Raw genomic sequence first — 15,766 nt, forward strand, 5'->3', positions numbered from 1 at the left:
GACTGCTGATGCAAGAGAGAGAGTGAGTGATGCTGCAGTGAGGCAAGAATGAAGCAAGGTGATGTGATGTGAATGCTGCTGTCAGTCCTCCCAGCTCCATTTGGAGGGACACAGCCAAGGGTGAGCCAGCATGTGGCAGGCATCCTTTGTGGTGTCCATGGGGCTGGGATGGGGATGGGATGGCACTGGGATGGAGATGGAATGGGGTTGGAAATGAAGTTGGGATGGGATGGGGTTGAGACGGGGATGGAATGGGGTTGGGATGGGATGAGATTGGGATGGGATGAGATTGATATGGGATAGGGTTGGGTTGGGGAAGGAATGAGATTGGGATGGGATGGGGTTGGGATGGGAATGGGATGAGATTGATATGGGATAGGTTTGGGTTGGGGAAGGAATGAGATTGGGATGGGATGGGGTTGGGTTGGGGATGGGATGAAGCTGAGTTGGGGTTGAGATGCTGGTGTGGAACCAACGCACACAGAGGAAATGGGAAGTGGAGAGAGGAATAGCATCGGGGTCTGGGTCAGGCGGTGCGTGGTCAAGACTGCAGTGGCATCATCAGCAAAAAGGGGAAAAAAAAGTGTGATTAATGAGGAAGGTGGTACAGGAACTAAGGAAAAGCCCAAAGGTGACTCATGACGTTCGGTCCCGACAATGCATGGTAGGAAGAGGTTGGACTGGGGACCAGGCAGGGCGGGAACCAGGAGCAGTGCTGGGGACACTGCTTCCTTCTCCCCTCCAGGTGCAGCCCCATGTTAGAGCTGTCACCCCCCATCCCATCCTTACCCACTACAAGGGCTGTCCCAAACCCCCATGGCATCAATGTGGGAGAATCCCTCCTTGCAATCTGCTTGAAAACAGATCCTAAGGGCTGATGGCAAAAGCGATATACTAGATGAAAGCAAATCTCCTAACTTCAAAGTATCCTCCTTCCATGACACTTAAAACAGACAGGATGTTGCTATCAGGGCTGGGAAAATCCTTTGGGAGCATTTCCTCTCCCCAGGTAGATCCCAGAGGACGCCAAGGGCAGAGGAAGCAGCCTCAGACACGTATGCAAACATTATTCACAGCAGGCAGGGAGCTGTGAGTCAGTCTCCCTGCTCAGCAGAGTGGAGGAGCATGCCTGGGCACAGTTCCTCTGACATCACTGCTGGGGATGCAGGGAGCAGCACCCCGGTGCTGGGAGGTAGATGGAGGCTGCAGGGGAGCAGGAATGGTCTGAGCTGGGGGATGAAATGGGGCTTTGGGCATTTTGGTATCATGGAGTCACACATCCTGAGCCCATAGCATAGAATGTGCCAAGCGGTGCGTCAAGAAACCCCTTGGTGGGTTGGGTTGCTGAAGAGAAGCCCGTGCTCTGAATTGCTTTGAATGTACTCACATGGGAGAGTTTGCTAAAGGTGGGGTACAAATGTCATTGACAGACCACCGAACCCAGCGGTGGCTGCAGGAACTGAGCAGAGCTCCTGGCCTGGGGCTCTGCTTCAGAGTCTGGTGGTGCTGGAAGTGCAACGAGACACAGATCAATGGGAAACACAGTGTTCCCATTGGATGGATCCACGAAGAGGGAAGAAGCAGAAGGGCTCGGGCAGATGGGCCCCTTTGTGCCATCTGATGATGGAGGCAGTGACACGCTGCTACTCTTCGAGGCACCATGAACTCAAGCTCTACAAAAGCCTCAATTTCTGCCCAACCTGATAATGAGGGGACTGAGATCACCGTGTCCGTTCTTTGGCAGTTTTTCCAGGCCTCAATACAAAGCCCCTTTTGACCAATGCTCCCAGCAAAGGGCCCTTCGTGCCCCAGAGCCCTTCTGCCCTGCGCCAGATCTGTGACACGGCACACATGGCTCGGCAGTGCAGACCTGCAATGCGCTGCACCCCAAGGAGCATCTGGGGCTGAGCCCATCCCCTGTGGGGCACAAAGAGAATCGTCCCCCTCCTCAACACCCCTCACCCTTGAGAACACCCCGAAGAGGTGTGAAACTGCCCAGCTCTGAGAAGCAGAGCTCCATGTTCACTTAGGATAAGTGCATCACTTAGGATAGGTGCAGGATGCTCCAATGGGGACCAAACCACGAAACAACGCCGTGTGTATCCAGGCACTGAAAGCCCTCCTCAGCAAGATTCAGATCTCCAAGATTTTTTGTTATCTCTGCTAACAAGCTTTTTTCTTTCAAGGGGGGGAACGTGAAGGCTCTTAATGAAACGCTCACGCTCCAGCAGAAGTCTAAATGAGCCCAGTGTTCGGCTGAATGGCGTTTATATTCCAGCGAAGGCTGTTTTCCCATCAGCTCTTTGAAGTGCCCAATTAAGTGATTTTATAACTAATAGGATTTTCCCAGGAAAGAAAGACAAGAATGACAAAACGCTGAATGCTTGATTAACTCTGCCCCTAAAAGAACTTGGATCGTGTTAATTGACTGTTTCCCTGCCATATACAGCCCTTGTTTGCTCCATTTATGAAGGCATTTTGATGAGACACCGGACCCAGCAGAGTGGAAATAGAGTCCCAGCAAGCACAAATTGCAGATCAGACAGTCCCTAAAACAAGGCTTCATACTGGAAATATTCCTGGAGCTATGAATTGTTTGCTTCATTCAGCCCCTCACTCATTTTCATCCAAGATTGTTTTTAGCCCCATTCATAGTCATTAACGTAATTGCTTCACTGACTTTCCATGAGCAGCTCGGGAGCTTTGTGCTGTTTTTTTTTTTTTTTTTCAGCTGGCAGCAAAGGGGCTCATTGTTCCTCGTGGTTCTGTACCTGGCTGTGTGTTTGGGTGGTTATTTACTGGCTGCTCACGGGGTGCCAAATTCCCGTTAGATGAGGAGGACTCCAAGGATGGGGCCACTGCCACCAGCAGAGCCTGCTGCTGCCAGGAGGGCAGAAGTGCAGATCTGCAGGCACAGCTCTGGGCCTTTTTAGATCCTCTTTACCTTCTTGCAAACCTTCTTGCAAAGGGAAAGATCAATCCAGAAGGTCCACATCTTCCTGTCTTAGTTCAGCCCTTCCTTGCACACGAGAGAAGCTTCCCATTGGGGTGGCAGAGGGTAGAGGACAGGGACTGCTCCAACCTTCTGCATGTGAGCATTCCTTACAGGCATCCAGAAGAATGGAGTGTGGGTTGGTGGTGCAGTGCGAAGCCGATGACCCACGTCACCTCCTCCCAGCAGACAACACACACACACAGCACTGCTGATGGAGGCTGCCTTTCTGCACCAGCCGTGGGTTTGCCTGGAATCCACCGGGAGCACAATCTGGTCCTTTATAGCCACGCATGTTCCTACGGAGGGCAGTTGACTCACGCTTGCTCACGGTGCCTGCTTTCAGAGCCCCGGCCCAGCACAGCACCAAAGCAACCAGCACACAGCAGTGGCTGCACTCATCGTGCCCTGACTGTGCCCATGTGGAGCCCCAAAGCCCAGCTCTGCAGGACGTGGACCAGCCTTCTTCAGCAGTGCCTCACCGTGTGTCAGCATCTCCTCACTCGTGCCACACATTTCAGTGCAGGCAGCGACTCAGCTGCTGTTGTGTGTGCACAACATCCTACAAAGCCACGAGCAGTGGTGTGACAGCTGCTAAGGAGAGGCTTAGTTACACTTTCCTTTTCACATGGCAGTCCCCCCCAGCAGCAGTTCACCCCTGGTTTGATATGAGCGTGGGCTGATATGAGTGTGGGCACACCACGCTGAGGTGGAGCACTGCCCAGCCCCACCAGAGGAGGACGAGAGCTGGGAGTTTCCTGGTACTCATATAAACCCTTTTCCTTTTGGTTTCCTGGCTAGTTTTTTCTATATGAGAATCCATATTCTATATGAGAATCCATATGGAGCCCAGGAAAGGAGATTGGCTGAATTTGGGCGTGCTGTCAGTAGTGAAGCAGTGCCTCATGCTTCACCCACCGTCAGTGACTGTGCAGAATCCTCCCCGTCCTCCTCCTGTAAGAAAAATGAGTTTTGTAGACCAGATTTATATACAACCAACTGTAACGTGCATGAAAAGGAGCTGGAGGGAGAGAAAAGAGGTGATGAAACAGGAAGAATGAAAACCTGACAGTCTGCATAGAATTGGTCAAAAACCTCTCCACCAGTTCATATCCAACCACCACAGTGCAGCAGAACTCCTCACAGCAGTGCTGGTGAGCCCTCAGCTCCTGAGCAGGATGTGTAACCTGGCCACCAAATTGAGCATTGGCAGGAGCAGCAGCACACCACGCCTGAACCCTATCTTCAGCTGTGGCAACCTCCTCCCAGAAAGCTTATAATAGTCACATATGAAAAGCCCATCAATTCCCCAATCACCAGCACCAGAAAGAGCAGCATTCAGGCCAGGCTGCAGCAGAGATAACACTCCTCACTCACAGCTGGTGGCAGCGATCTCCCAGCCAGCAAGAACGTGGCACCCAGGGTGACAGAGTGACAGGGTGCCCCACCCTGATACTGCTGCTCCACCCTGATACTGCTGCTCACCGGGGTGTTGGCACAGACAAGGATGGAGGTGAAATGCTGGGCAGCTCCTGTGCTGCTGGCAGTGCTCGTGTGCCCAGAGGAGGAACGTGGGACTGGTTGTGGTGGGATGAATCCCAGGGCAGCACGTGGGGTAACAGCGCTGAAAGCAGAACATGGCTGTGGAGGATGGATGCTCTCCTTGTAGGATTTCCTCCCTAAAAGCAAGCGACCAAAACCAGACAGCTACAATTGCTTTAAGGACCAAGCAGAATCGAGTCAGTGTGAAGATTTGTTCAACTAGTAGTTGTGTCAGCTTCTAAATTATTAAATAAGAGATGAATGAATCACTTGGGAACATAGTGTTCTTACTGCACAGACTATCTGATGTTTGCCTGGATCTGCTGTTTATTGCAGTCCGTGTTTGTTTGACCAGCAACAGAACATAACCAACAGCAGCGCCAGGCAACACAGAACAGCCTGGGTGAAACTTCATGACTGAAATACCCAAACAGCATTTCTAGGAAGTCAGGAAGGTTCCTGCAAAGGCCAGCACAGCTGGGATGCTGATGGGGTTCAACAAATCAAAGTGCAAAATGCACCTGGCTCACTGCAACACGACCCATATGAGCTGGGGTGTAAGGATGGAGCACAGCCCCGCTGTGAGCAGCCAGGGGTGGTGGTGTGCAGCAGCTGGGCATGAGGCAGCCAAGGAATGGAACCCCTCCAAGAGAGGAGCAGCTGAGAGCTGGGGCTGTGCAACCCAGGGAACAGAAGGCTGTTGGGAGAGCTGAGAGCCACCCTTGATGCCCAAAGGAGAGGGTTCTACAGTCAGACCTGAGCTACCAGAATTGCACTTCTCCCCTTGTTTGGTTTAGGAGGCTGTTGCTGTAGTTGTGTCCCCAGCAGGACGCCTTGTGACAGTGAGCCTGCTTTGAGGACACGGCGTCTGCGGTGCGATGTGAGTGTGGGCATGGGGACACTGATCAAAGCCACCAGAAATGGGAGGAAATGGGGCAAACTGGAAATGGACGTCACGGGGTGACGAGGCGCTGTGGCAGCCTGTGGTCACACGGGAACAGCAGCGCTCCGCTCAGGAACCGCAGGGAGAGGAGAGAGGCAGTCCTGGCACTGGAAGGTCAACACAAAAACCTCCTGGTTAACTTAATATCAAAGTAGATTTATGATTATTATTATTTTCAGTGCTCTCCACCCGATGTTCCCAGTCTGGTTAAAGAAGGGAAGTGGAAGGCAGAAATCCCAGAATGCATCATTGCATTCAAAATGACACTTGCCACTGAAGCCCTATGAGGAGGACTGCACACAGTTCTTACTTAACCATTTCCTCTCTCTCTCTAGAAGTTGCTGATTTTGTTTCTAATCTAAACCCCTCCCATTAGATAAAAGCAGTGGTATGCTCCATGGAAACCACCATTTCCATGTATGTATGAAGCAGCAGTTCTGATCCAACTTCCTCATTCGAGCGTGCAGCAAGACATGAAGTCAACAACCTGAAACTGAAATCTTTCCAGTTCTGCCATCTCTTGCGTGCAAAAACCACAACCTGCTGCTCCACAGCAAGCACTGTCTGGAGCATTTCACAGCGCTTTCCCTCGGTTGTGGAAAATACTGAAGCAGGACACCAGCAGAGAGGCTAACTGCCAGACAATGAGAGCTTCAACCCTTCCACAAATGAAACCCTGGGAGAAGCACACATGAAAAAAGGGAACACAGCCGTGTGTGGCACAGGATACCATCCCAGCCCTCTGCTGGACATCTAACACACACAACCCCACAGGAGATGGGCTGCCAACGTTCTGTGACCGAACCAGCAGCTGTTTGTCTTTGGGATGTGAGCAGCACCAACAGCAGGAGCAGCCCGACCTCTGCTGGGAGCACACAGCACTCAGCTGCAGCCCAGCGCCTGCTGCCACCTGCGTGCTCCTGCTGACAGCTCCTACTGCCCTGAAGAGAAGGGAACCACACATCCCCTGAACCGTGTCAGGGCTGCAGGTCAGGCTTAAACTTCCACCATGAGATGCAGCAGTCGTTTTCCACCACCAGCACAGCCCTGAATAGCGGAACCATTACATAAAATTAAATTCCTCACAAAGCCAAACACGGACAAGTTTAATTCTTAAGGTCCCTACCATCCATGTGTAAAATGATTTCTGTATAACCTACACCTCTGCTTCTCTGCAGACACAATGCTGCTCCTTCAGCAAAACTCCCAGGTGAGAGAACTGAATAACTGCAAAAAAAAAAAAACAACAAAACAACCAGAAGACCTCATGTCAGCAGCCAAGGTCTCCCTGTTGCCACTGACAGCCATGAGTTGTGCACCACACATAAATAGGAGAACCTCCTTCTGTCACAGCTGTGCACTCCAGCCTGCTGCCATCTTGCCCCCAGCTGGACATCGGGACTGTTAGGTGTGATGGATTTAATCCAGGTGCACACAGTAAGAACTGCTGGATACAGGAAAGCTGCCAGGCTGTGTGGGAGCTCTCTCACACTTCAGCCATGCCATGGTTTTACACTTCAAGTGAAGTCTTCATGTAAAGCTTACAGATCAGCACTTTCAAAACTGCTATTACAAATACCTCAAGATCACCAACCCACATCTAGGCTGCAAAAATATCAGACTTCCAAATTCTGTCTAGAGGCCAACCTGGCATTTCCCACTAAGCTAACCCTCGTTCTCATACACATGTTGGAGACAAGTCCTGCCCAGAGAGGTGAGCTGTAAGCAGGCAGCTTTGAGGTTAAAGATGGTCTGACACTGGAACAGCATTTTAACACTTCACTGTTACACTGACATGATGTGAGTGTAAGCTCTCCCCCCTGCAACCAAATAACACTATAAGATTAAACTGTGTTCTGTAGTGCTGATGTATGCAGCAGGCACTGGAGTTAAACACTGAACAACAAGTTGTAACCAAAACTTTAATCCCAAGGATCTCACAAAAGACATTTTACAAGTGACATGAAAATTCTTGTACAGTAAAGAAATGTTTAATTCACAACTTTTACAATGTACCATTACACAGTCAACACATCCACTCCAGTCATCAGTTCTGCTGTGTATTTGGTCTATTCAGAGGTCCTGGAATAGATGGTCAAGCTATCAGCTATTTAAGAAGCACTCTAGTCACATGAAGTATAAAATTAACTGACCCTACTAGCTAAAAAACTGTAGATCACAACACAAAGTAGCTCTGTTCCAGTAACGGAAGTCAGAACTAGAGCTGTGGTAACAGCAGCTCGCAGTTCCCTTTAACACTGCTGGCTCAATGTGACTGCTGGTAACAAAGCACCTCCACACCTTGTTCTGCACCACCACCACACTGCAACAAACAGCTCTGCTGCAGCTCCCCTCCGCAAGCTGAACCCCAGCAATCACATACTGCAGAATGTCAAGAGCAGAAACATTATCTATGCAAGACAAACTGGTATCCATTCAACGCAGACAATTAAGTATAAGGGTACATTGTAAAAAGTGATTAATATTACAATTCATATGATCTGCTTAGAACCATATACAGATTCACATCTTTACATTTGCCACCTGTTACAAGATACAAGGAACAAAGCAAGTTCAACAGCTAAAACATTTTAAAAATGCACCAAGCTTTATGAAATTCCAAAACAAAACAATGTTCTGTACATACTCCCCCCGTACTCAGATCTGAGGACTTCCTGTACACAGCTCCTTCTCAAAGTCTTATTTCCTCTCATTTGACCTGGAGCGACTGGAAAAAGCAAACCAACCACACATCAGTTTGAGCGTTAAGGGCAGCACATCCTGCTTCAAACCTCCCACCCCAACCCAGCACGTGGTAGATAAGCATCTTAAAATACTGTTCCAATTATTAAAATAGCATTTAATTCCAAGGTAAATGCCCTCATAAGAGGCTGAAGATTGCTCTTCTCCCCCACAGCACGTCTCAGTGTTACTAAGACAATGGTGAGCCACGTACCTGCGAGACCTGGAGAAGGAACGAGAAGGCTTGTGGTTCCTCTCCCGTGAGAGTGATCTCTCTCTTCTTCTGTCTCTGGAGAGGGACCTGATAGAGATGGCAGCACAAGAGGATTGTAACACCAGAACGAAGCTGAACTAATTAAGATTACATGGCTGCCTCAAGAGATTGCCTTTAGGACATACAGGTTTCAGCGAGGGAAAACCTTTCCAAGCCTATGAGAATAACCAGCTTGTGCCATCCAATACAAACCAAGCTGATGTAAACAGGTTATGCTTTACTCCACAGCAGATAAAATCTGCCCAGTCAGTACCAAGTAACAGTACCTCAGCTAACTCACTGCATCAATAAGTACTTCAGCACCCTTTTCTACACCTTATAAAAAAAAAGTCACATATAAACCCACTGTGCCTTCACTGCTTCACACATACAGCAGCATGTGAGAGCTCTGTTCCTCATCACCTGTATTTGCAGCACAGCATCGGAAAGAACTGGAAGGGATTCCAGCTGTGTAACATGAAGTATATTAAGAGTGGAAACACTAAGTTTTCAACTGATAACTGCGGAATCTCCTGTAGCTGAGTAAGGTCAAACGAATCCATTTCTCCTGTGTGCTGAGTTACAATGCTTATCAGGGGATCTATGCACAGACAACTCATTTTTTTCACATCTCAGACAAAGCAGTCCACGTTTAGTGACAGATCTGCACATACCTGCTGCGGCTGCGAGAGAAGCTCCTCCTTCGCGGTGATCTAAAACCAGAAAGAGAATGTGAGGCTTTTTATCAATCCTTCCAGCATTAACGGGGTGAGGCATTTCCCAACTTGTCAAACTCACTGTTGGGCCCTGGGAACGTGCCAAGAATAACTGGCATCCATCATCCAGTAAAAAGGCATGGAAAGATTAGGCAGTAAACAAAGCTCGGTGTGAACAGCACATTTCCAATCACCGTTTCACTTATAACTAAGAATGCTTCATAGCAGAGTTGTCCAATGCAACACTTCCATTTCAACTAAATACACTGCCCAAAACACCACACCAAAGTCCCACAAGTGGTTCCAAAAAAAATAGCACAGACCAAATGTTTTGGAACCCATGCAAGCCAAAAAGGTCCATGACAAGACATAAAGAGATACCAAGTGGAAAAAAGTGAAAATGCGCTCAGTGTAAATATTGATAACGCCATTAAGTGCTACATTAGAACTGCATATCTGTGATTGTCATTCTTAATGCCATAGTGTGTTTAGACTACTTTAAAAAAGTAAATAACCTTAGCTCGGCCCAGTTCATCCCAAAAAGTAATTGTTTTAAGTTCTGAAAACTGTTAGTAAAACCGTTTAAAGGTGATAGGATTTTTTTTTTTTTTTGCAAGGAAAAGCTAAGTTTGTTAGAGCTTTATTAAAATTTAGTTTGGCATCTCACATGCAAATAGACTTGTTTGTATGTTATTTACAGTAAGACTTTCCGTATCACCCTTAAAAGTTTCCTCAAGCAACATAGGTACGTTACCATTCAATTATGCACAGCCAGCCTTTGATTGAGAAAAGTAATTACTTATAAGCCGCTTACTCCTTATTTTAACCAGCAGTAAACTGTATAAGCAGGAAAAACTTACTAGTTTTTGGTTTCAACAAGCTAGAAATGGTGAGGTGAGGCTGCCGGACTGACTGCCAAGAAGAATTTGCTGAAAAGGTTTTGCCAGATGTTGCGTTGTATTTAGTTGGTTGGCGAAGGGGGTGTTGTGGATTTTTCCTGCTTTTTTGTTAGCCGAAGGCTGCTGCTGTAGTTGTTGTGAAGACATTTGGTAAATAAACAGCTGAGCTGATTGGCCGGGAATGTGTGGGCGGTCGAGGTGGCTGCTGCCGATTTGGTTAAGGTTGGAGAGAAGGCTGAGAGAAAACAGCATGCTCGGGAACCAAAGGGCGGTGCAACCTGACGACTGGCCATGCCTGGGTCATGTGAAACGACACCAGCCAAGCTGAATGGGGCGCGCTGGTCACATGACGCTGAAAGGGCTAGTTGGCTGGCTAATGCAGACTCAGAGGGTGGTGAGAAGAGACATGATGGTGACTCTGTAACGGGTTCATTTTTATTAATAGATGGACCAAAAAGCATAAAAAAAATGAAAAACAAGCCATCAGTACAACCATCTATTAGCTAACAAATACTCCTAATGTGTTATTTTTCAACAGCAAAAGGGTAAGCTTGAAACCCTGACTCATGAGGACTTCACTCACCTGCAACAGGTAAATTCAGTCCTGCAAAAACCACGCTGCAGACTTAAGCACCAGACAAGCTAGTCTGGGACCAAGAACGTGTCAGTTACCAAAAACGCTGCTACATTCTAGAGCTGGGTTTGCAAATCTCAAGGGACAGAATTGCCACACGATGCTTTAATTTCAAACCGACGCTAAGTGTAAAGGTTCTAGATGTTCAGAGCAACTGTTACTCCATCTATTATTAAACAGCTGCCTACTTATTAAGTATTTAAACTGCGCAAACAAAGCGGAGAAACACATCTGCATGAAAATGCTTAGCTGCTGTATGTCATGTTTTGCCATTATGGAATAAAGGAAAGGAACAACCTAAGTTGAAGTATGGGGAAGAAAGGGAAAATGTGACTAGAAGATGAGCAGATTTAAGAGGAACGAGGATAAATCCAGGACAGAGGGCGCTGACTACCAACTTGCATAGTGACCTAAGGACAAAAGCCAACATTCAACACAACTTATGTTCACCTCCATTTTTTCTTTTTTTCCCTTTTTTCTTTTTTTTTTTTTTAAAGCGTTTGGCATCTCCGAATTGTGATCAAATAGATGAATGTTTTCAACATGCTTTTAAAAAGCCTGCTCCTATGATGCTAAGTGCCAAGAGCTCTACAAGTGTACTTCGACCCCGGGTACCTGCGGCGGGGAGGAGGACTCCTCCTGCGATAGTCATCTCGAGGGCGCCGGCCCCAGGATGGAGGTGGGCCGCGGTTCCGACTCCGTTTTTCACCGTTGGAGAGCTCAACTCTGACACGACACCCACAGAGGGTTCTGGGAAGAGAGGTTGACATTGGTTACATTTCCACCAACAACTATCTGCAAGAAACGAGAAAGACAAACTACAGAATCAGATGGAGAAAAAGGAATAAGGGTTAAAATTGCAGAGAAGGATTTTGGTGCCCCTGTGTCCAATGGTACCCTGGAGTGAGGGAGGCTCTCCTCCTCTCTGCTCAAACAAGCTGCCCACAGAGGTGGCAAAGTCTCCATCTTTGGAGATATTCAAAACCCACCTCAGTGTTCTGCTGGGCAACCTGCTCTAAAGAACCTGCTGGGGAGCAGAACTGGACTGAGGGATCACCAGAGGTTCCCTCCAACCCCTAGGGGTTTGGGATTCTGCAATAAGCAAAGTATGCAGAATTCGAAGAAGACTACAGCTTAACAGATAAGAAGTCTGACCACTTCTGAAAGCTCACCATGCTCTTCAGGCAGCCAGAGCAGGAACCAGACAGTGTCTCACTGAGTTCTGCCTCTTTAAACAAACTGTCTTGAATTTTAACCAAGTTGAAGTCACATCTAACTGGAGTTCCACTCCAAAGCATAAAACTAACCATTGCAGTGCTATTTTTGGACCACTAAATAGACCTATTCTTATATCACTGCTCAAACAAATACTGCAGAATAGATACGCTGCCAGCTGAAACTTCCCAACTGCAAACCATCACGAGCTATGTTCTCTCTTATTTTCACCAGATGAGTCCAAAACACATTAAGCACGTTTTACCTTCCATCAAGTTCTCTTACAGCATCAGCTGCATCACGTGGATCTTCAAATTCCACAAAGGCAAAACCGGGAGGATTCCTGGCCACCCACACACTGCGCAATGGTCCATAGTAGCCAAACGCTCGCTCTAGTTCAGTTTTGTTGCCATTGTTCCCAAGGTTACCCACATAAACCTTGCAGTCCAGCGGACAAGAGTCACGATGCATGGCTAAGACGAGAAAAAGGGAAAAAACTCACAGTTAACAACATAAAATGTTGTTAAGGACGGAATAATTCAGTTAGCTGCTTTTTTCGGGAGCTTTAACAGCGATACGGTAAAAGCTTCATCCACTGAATGCGGCGATGGAAAGCAGGGATAAAACAAAAAAAAGCTGGCTGGCACCGCTTATTATTTCGGGGATACGGGTTTACTTCCGCACTCCCTACTGCGGAAGAGGACGCGGCCCCGCTCCCAGCCCCGGGGCCGGGCCTGCAGGGGGAGCGCCGCGCGGGAGAAGCGCTCCATTGTTCTCGGAGCGGGGAGAGCCGCCCGCGCCGCGGGGCCAGCAGCGCCGATCCCGGCCGCAGCCACGCGGAGCGCCCGGCGGGTCCCGGCCGCGCCTCCCCTCAGCGCTCCGCGTGCGGCGGGGAAAAGCGCCGCGCACCCCGGGGCTCCCGTCCGGCCACGCCTCGCCTCACCGGCCGCAGCCGAGGAGAGAAGGAGCTGAGCGGGCTCCAACGCCGACCCGCGGCCTACCCGCCCTCTCCCCGCCCGGTTCCCCTCAGCGCGGCGCCGGCCCAGCTTTACAAAATGGCGGCGGCTCTTTGTTTGCCGCCGCCGGGCCCCGCCGCTTCCATCCGCCCTCCTGGGGAAAGGGACCGCGGGCGCCGCTCCCATCCCGCCCTCCGAGGATGAAGGTCCTCACCGATGCTAAAAAGGAGGGCGCGCGAAGGGAGCCCGCGCTAAATTCGCAGTCGACTCGACCCTCAACGAGACTCCCGCTCCGTTTTTCCTCACTGGACAAAATGGCGGCTGGCGCCCGCCCCGCCCGCCGTTATATACGGGCGGTCCCTCTCACATGACGCCGCGCTGAGGCGAATCAGAGGGCGCCGTTCTTCTGATTGACGGGTCGCCGTGTCCCGCCTCCGCTGAACGCGCTTGTTCCCGCCGTCCAGCCCAAAATGGCGGCGGGCGGGATTTTCCTCAGCGCTGGCGGCGCTTCCTGAGGAGATTTCCCACTGCTCACCCCAAAATTCAGTTTAGGCGCTGGTTATTGAGGGAAGGGTACAGATACAGAATTAGGAAAAAGGCAACACAGCTAGGAAGTCTATTTCATCGGCTAAAAGGGAAAATATTTATTTCCTTGTTTTCTCTCCGTAGGATACATTCGGGTCGTGCTTTTTTGGATGTTCCACCCATAATTTGGGTTTTGCACCTAGGAAATAGCCATCGCTTTACGAGGGCAGAGGCTCTCAATAAATGTATTGAGCAAACTGGTGTTTTTTTTTTTGGAGTAGTTTTGTTATTAACTTCAGCACACAGTGCTGTATTTACTTCCTAAAACGTCACTTTGCAGCCATATCTGTAAGCTGTATTTAGTCCAGACTTGCTAAATGAGATAAATATATCTGGCACAAGTGCAGTTAATAGTTTTCTGAGTAATGATGAGTGCAATAAAGCATTCTGAACACAAGTAGATGCATACGCAGCGTGTTTCCAAGCAAGATTTACGCAATCCTCCTCCACCTGCTAGAACTGTACCAGCACGTTAAAACTACGTGGGTTCAGGGCAGACAGCACGTCCAGTTCGCCTGAATGTTTAGAAGTCCATTTGTAGCATCTCCTAAGAGCTTCTTGTCCGCAGGAAGCTCAGAAGCGGTCCCAGAGAAAACGCCAGCAGCAGAGGGCGGCATTCCCCGCTGCTGCGAACCCCCGCACGGCAATGGGCGATCCCCCTTCCTTTATGTTTTATTCTTGCTTTGGGCCCCGTGGGTCCAGGGCTAAGCTGAACAGAACACAGGGATGTGACAGAGGTGGCACAATGGACTGGAGGCTTTGTTTGGGCTTCTGTTTGTTTTGCACGCAGAAAATACTCTATCTGGGGAAGGGGAATCAGCCCCCGGCGTGGCTCCAGGGGAGGATGTGCAGAACAACTGCCAGCCTTGCTGCTGTGTGTCCGACACTCCTCCAGGTCTGGCTTAAAATCTCTAAACGGAAAGTTAAATCTCTGAGCCCAACGAACTGCTGTTCGACTCGTGTTTTAATCCTCTGGAAGATGGGAGTGCTCTCTGTAGTGGATTCGGGGATGAGATTTACAACAGCCCACACAATCCAGAGGGATTCCTTTCCTCTCCATCCCCTCTGGATTGCACAGAATTCCTCACACCCAGCAGAAAGAAGGGAAGCCTGCAGCCCACTCTCATGAATCTCACCTCCCTCTGGCAGTTACCGAGGATGCTGCTCCGTCCTCCTGGGGCAGAGGGATGGCGGTGGCTGCAGGTTGTGGTGGTGCAAAGATCTCTGTGGCCCCCGGGTTTGCTGCCAGGTGTTATTTCCTCTGATCTCTCAATTAAGGAGGCCAGGAAGGGAGAGCAGCCATTCATTAGCAGCTGCCTCACCAGCAGCTTGGGGGAACTATATTTACCATCCGAGTGTGGTCAGACTGTTTCCTCTAAGCAGGGCGGTGCCTTTCATTCCACACACCGCAGTGAGCAGCTCGGGTGAATTTCAGCCTGGTAGGCTAAGAAAGCACAGAGAAAGTGGATTTTTACACGAGAGAAGCAGCATAGAGAGAAGCAGAGAATAGGCTTTTTCTATTACTGGTGACTCATAGAAAACTGCACACGAGAAAGATGCACCTGATCTCTGTCCATCTCCCTGAAGACAGAGGGTCCCTCCTGCAGTATTGAATTAAGTTTTAAAGCCCAGGCCCGGGACCCTTCTTGCTCTTTGCACATTTTCTTTGTTTTCTGTTCCCTCCCCCCAGCTGGACCTTCAGCCTTTCTCTTTCCCCTTTCATGTTCCCTTCCTCCCGCACCTGCTGCCCTGGGGAAGGGCCTGAACAAAACAAAAGAATCACTCATGGGGAAACTGCAATTTGCACAGCTCTCCTCTCCCAAAGCTCACCCTGCAAAAGGTGGCTGGGCAGCAAAGGCAGCGGCCAATGCAAAGCCAGGCCTGGAAATGCCATAGGGTGGGAGCAGAGGCTTCTGAAGCTGACAGTAAAGTCTTTGGTGGCTGCAGAGTGCCCTGAGGCCCGAGGGAACTGTATAGTATCAGCTGGTAATACTGTTTGCAATTTGTGGTTGTGGAATTAACATTTTCATTATAATCAGAAATATTAGCTGCTGTGCATGTGGCTGTGGTGTAAGCTGTGCGATCCAGGCATCTCACGTTTTCCTTAGAAATAGTGCAAACCATGGAATAAATCCCTGCAAGCATCTCTCCCTCACTGCGCTGTTCAAGCCAGTGTGTTTGCACTGAATGATTGTGAGAACTGCACCGCTACTGCAGTGCAGTCTGGTCTCTCAGGGACCTGGTAGGAAGGCACACAGGTTAATTTCACTTCTTCAGATCTTTGGGTGG

At 49.3% G+C, this 15,766-nt stretch overlaps 1 protein-coding gene across 1 annotated transcript; it reads right to left on the reverse strand.

The window, feature by feature from the left end:
- Nucleotides 1–7,385: 7,385 nt before the first annotated feature.
- On the reverse strand, nucleotides 7,386–13,244 carry SRSF3 (serine and arginine rich splicing factor 3). Its single transcript, XM_031605803.2, has 6 exons — nucleotides 13,107–13,244; nucleotides 12,202–12,409; nucleotides 11,337–11,471; nucleotides 9,147–9,185; nucleotides 8,434–8,520; nucleotides 7,386–8,205 (listed from the first exon to the last, which is right to left on the reverse strand). The coding sequence occupies exons 2-6, from the start codon at nucleotides 12,405–12,407 to the stop codon at nucleotides 8,178–8,180; spliced, it is 495 nt and encodes a 164-aa protein (XP_031461663.1). The 5' UTR covers nucleotides 12,408–12,409; nucleotides 13,107–13,244; the 3' UTR covers nucleotides 7,386–8,177.
- Nucleotides 13,245–15,766: the final 2,522 nt, after the last annotated feature.

The sequence above is a fragment of the Phasianus colchicus genome, chromosome 25 (assembly GCF_987193195.1).
Source record: "Phasianus colchicus chromosome 25, bPhaCol1.hap1.1, whole genome shotgun sequence".
Lineage (NCBI taxonomy): Eukaryota > Metazoa > Chordata > Aves > Galliformes > Phasianidae > Phasianus > Phasianus colchicus.

Excerpts from the sequence above, each read along its gene's own strand:
- SRSF3 (XM_031605803.2), bottom strand. The coding sequence starts at position 12,407 with ATGCATCGTGACTCTTGTCCGCTGGACTGCAAGGTTTATGTGGGTAAC. Across the intron at positions 11,472-12,201 it reads GTAAGAGAACTTGATGGAAG|AACCCTCTGTGGGTGTCGTG; the intron begins GTAAAACGTGCT and ends CTCTCTTCCCAG. Across the intron at positions 8,206-8,433 it reads TCCTTCTCCAGGTCTCGCAG|TCGCTCCAGGTCAAATGAGA; the intron begins GTACGTGGCTCA and ends TGCTTTTTCCAG.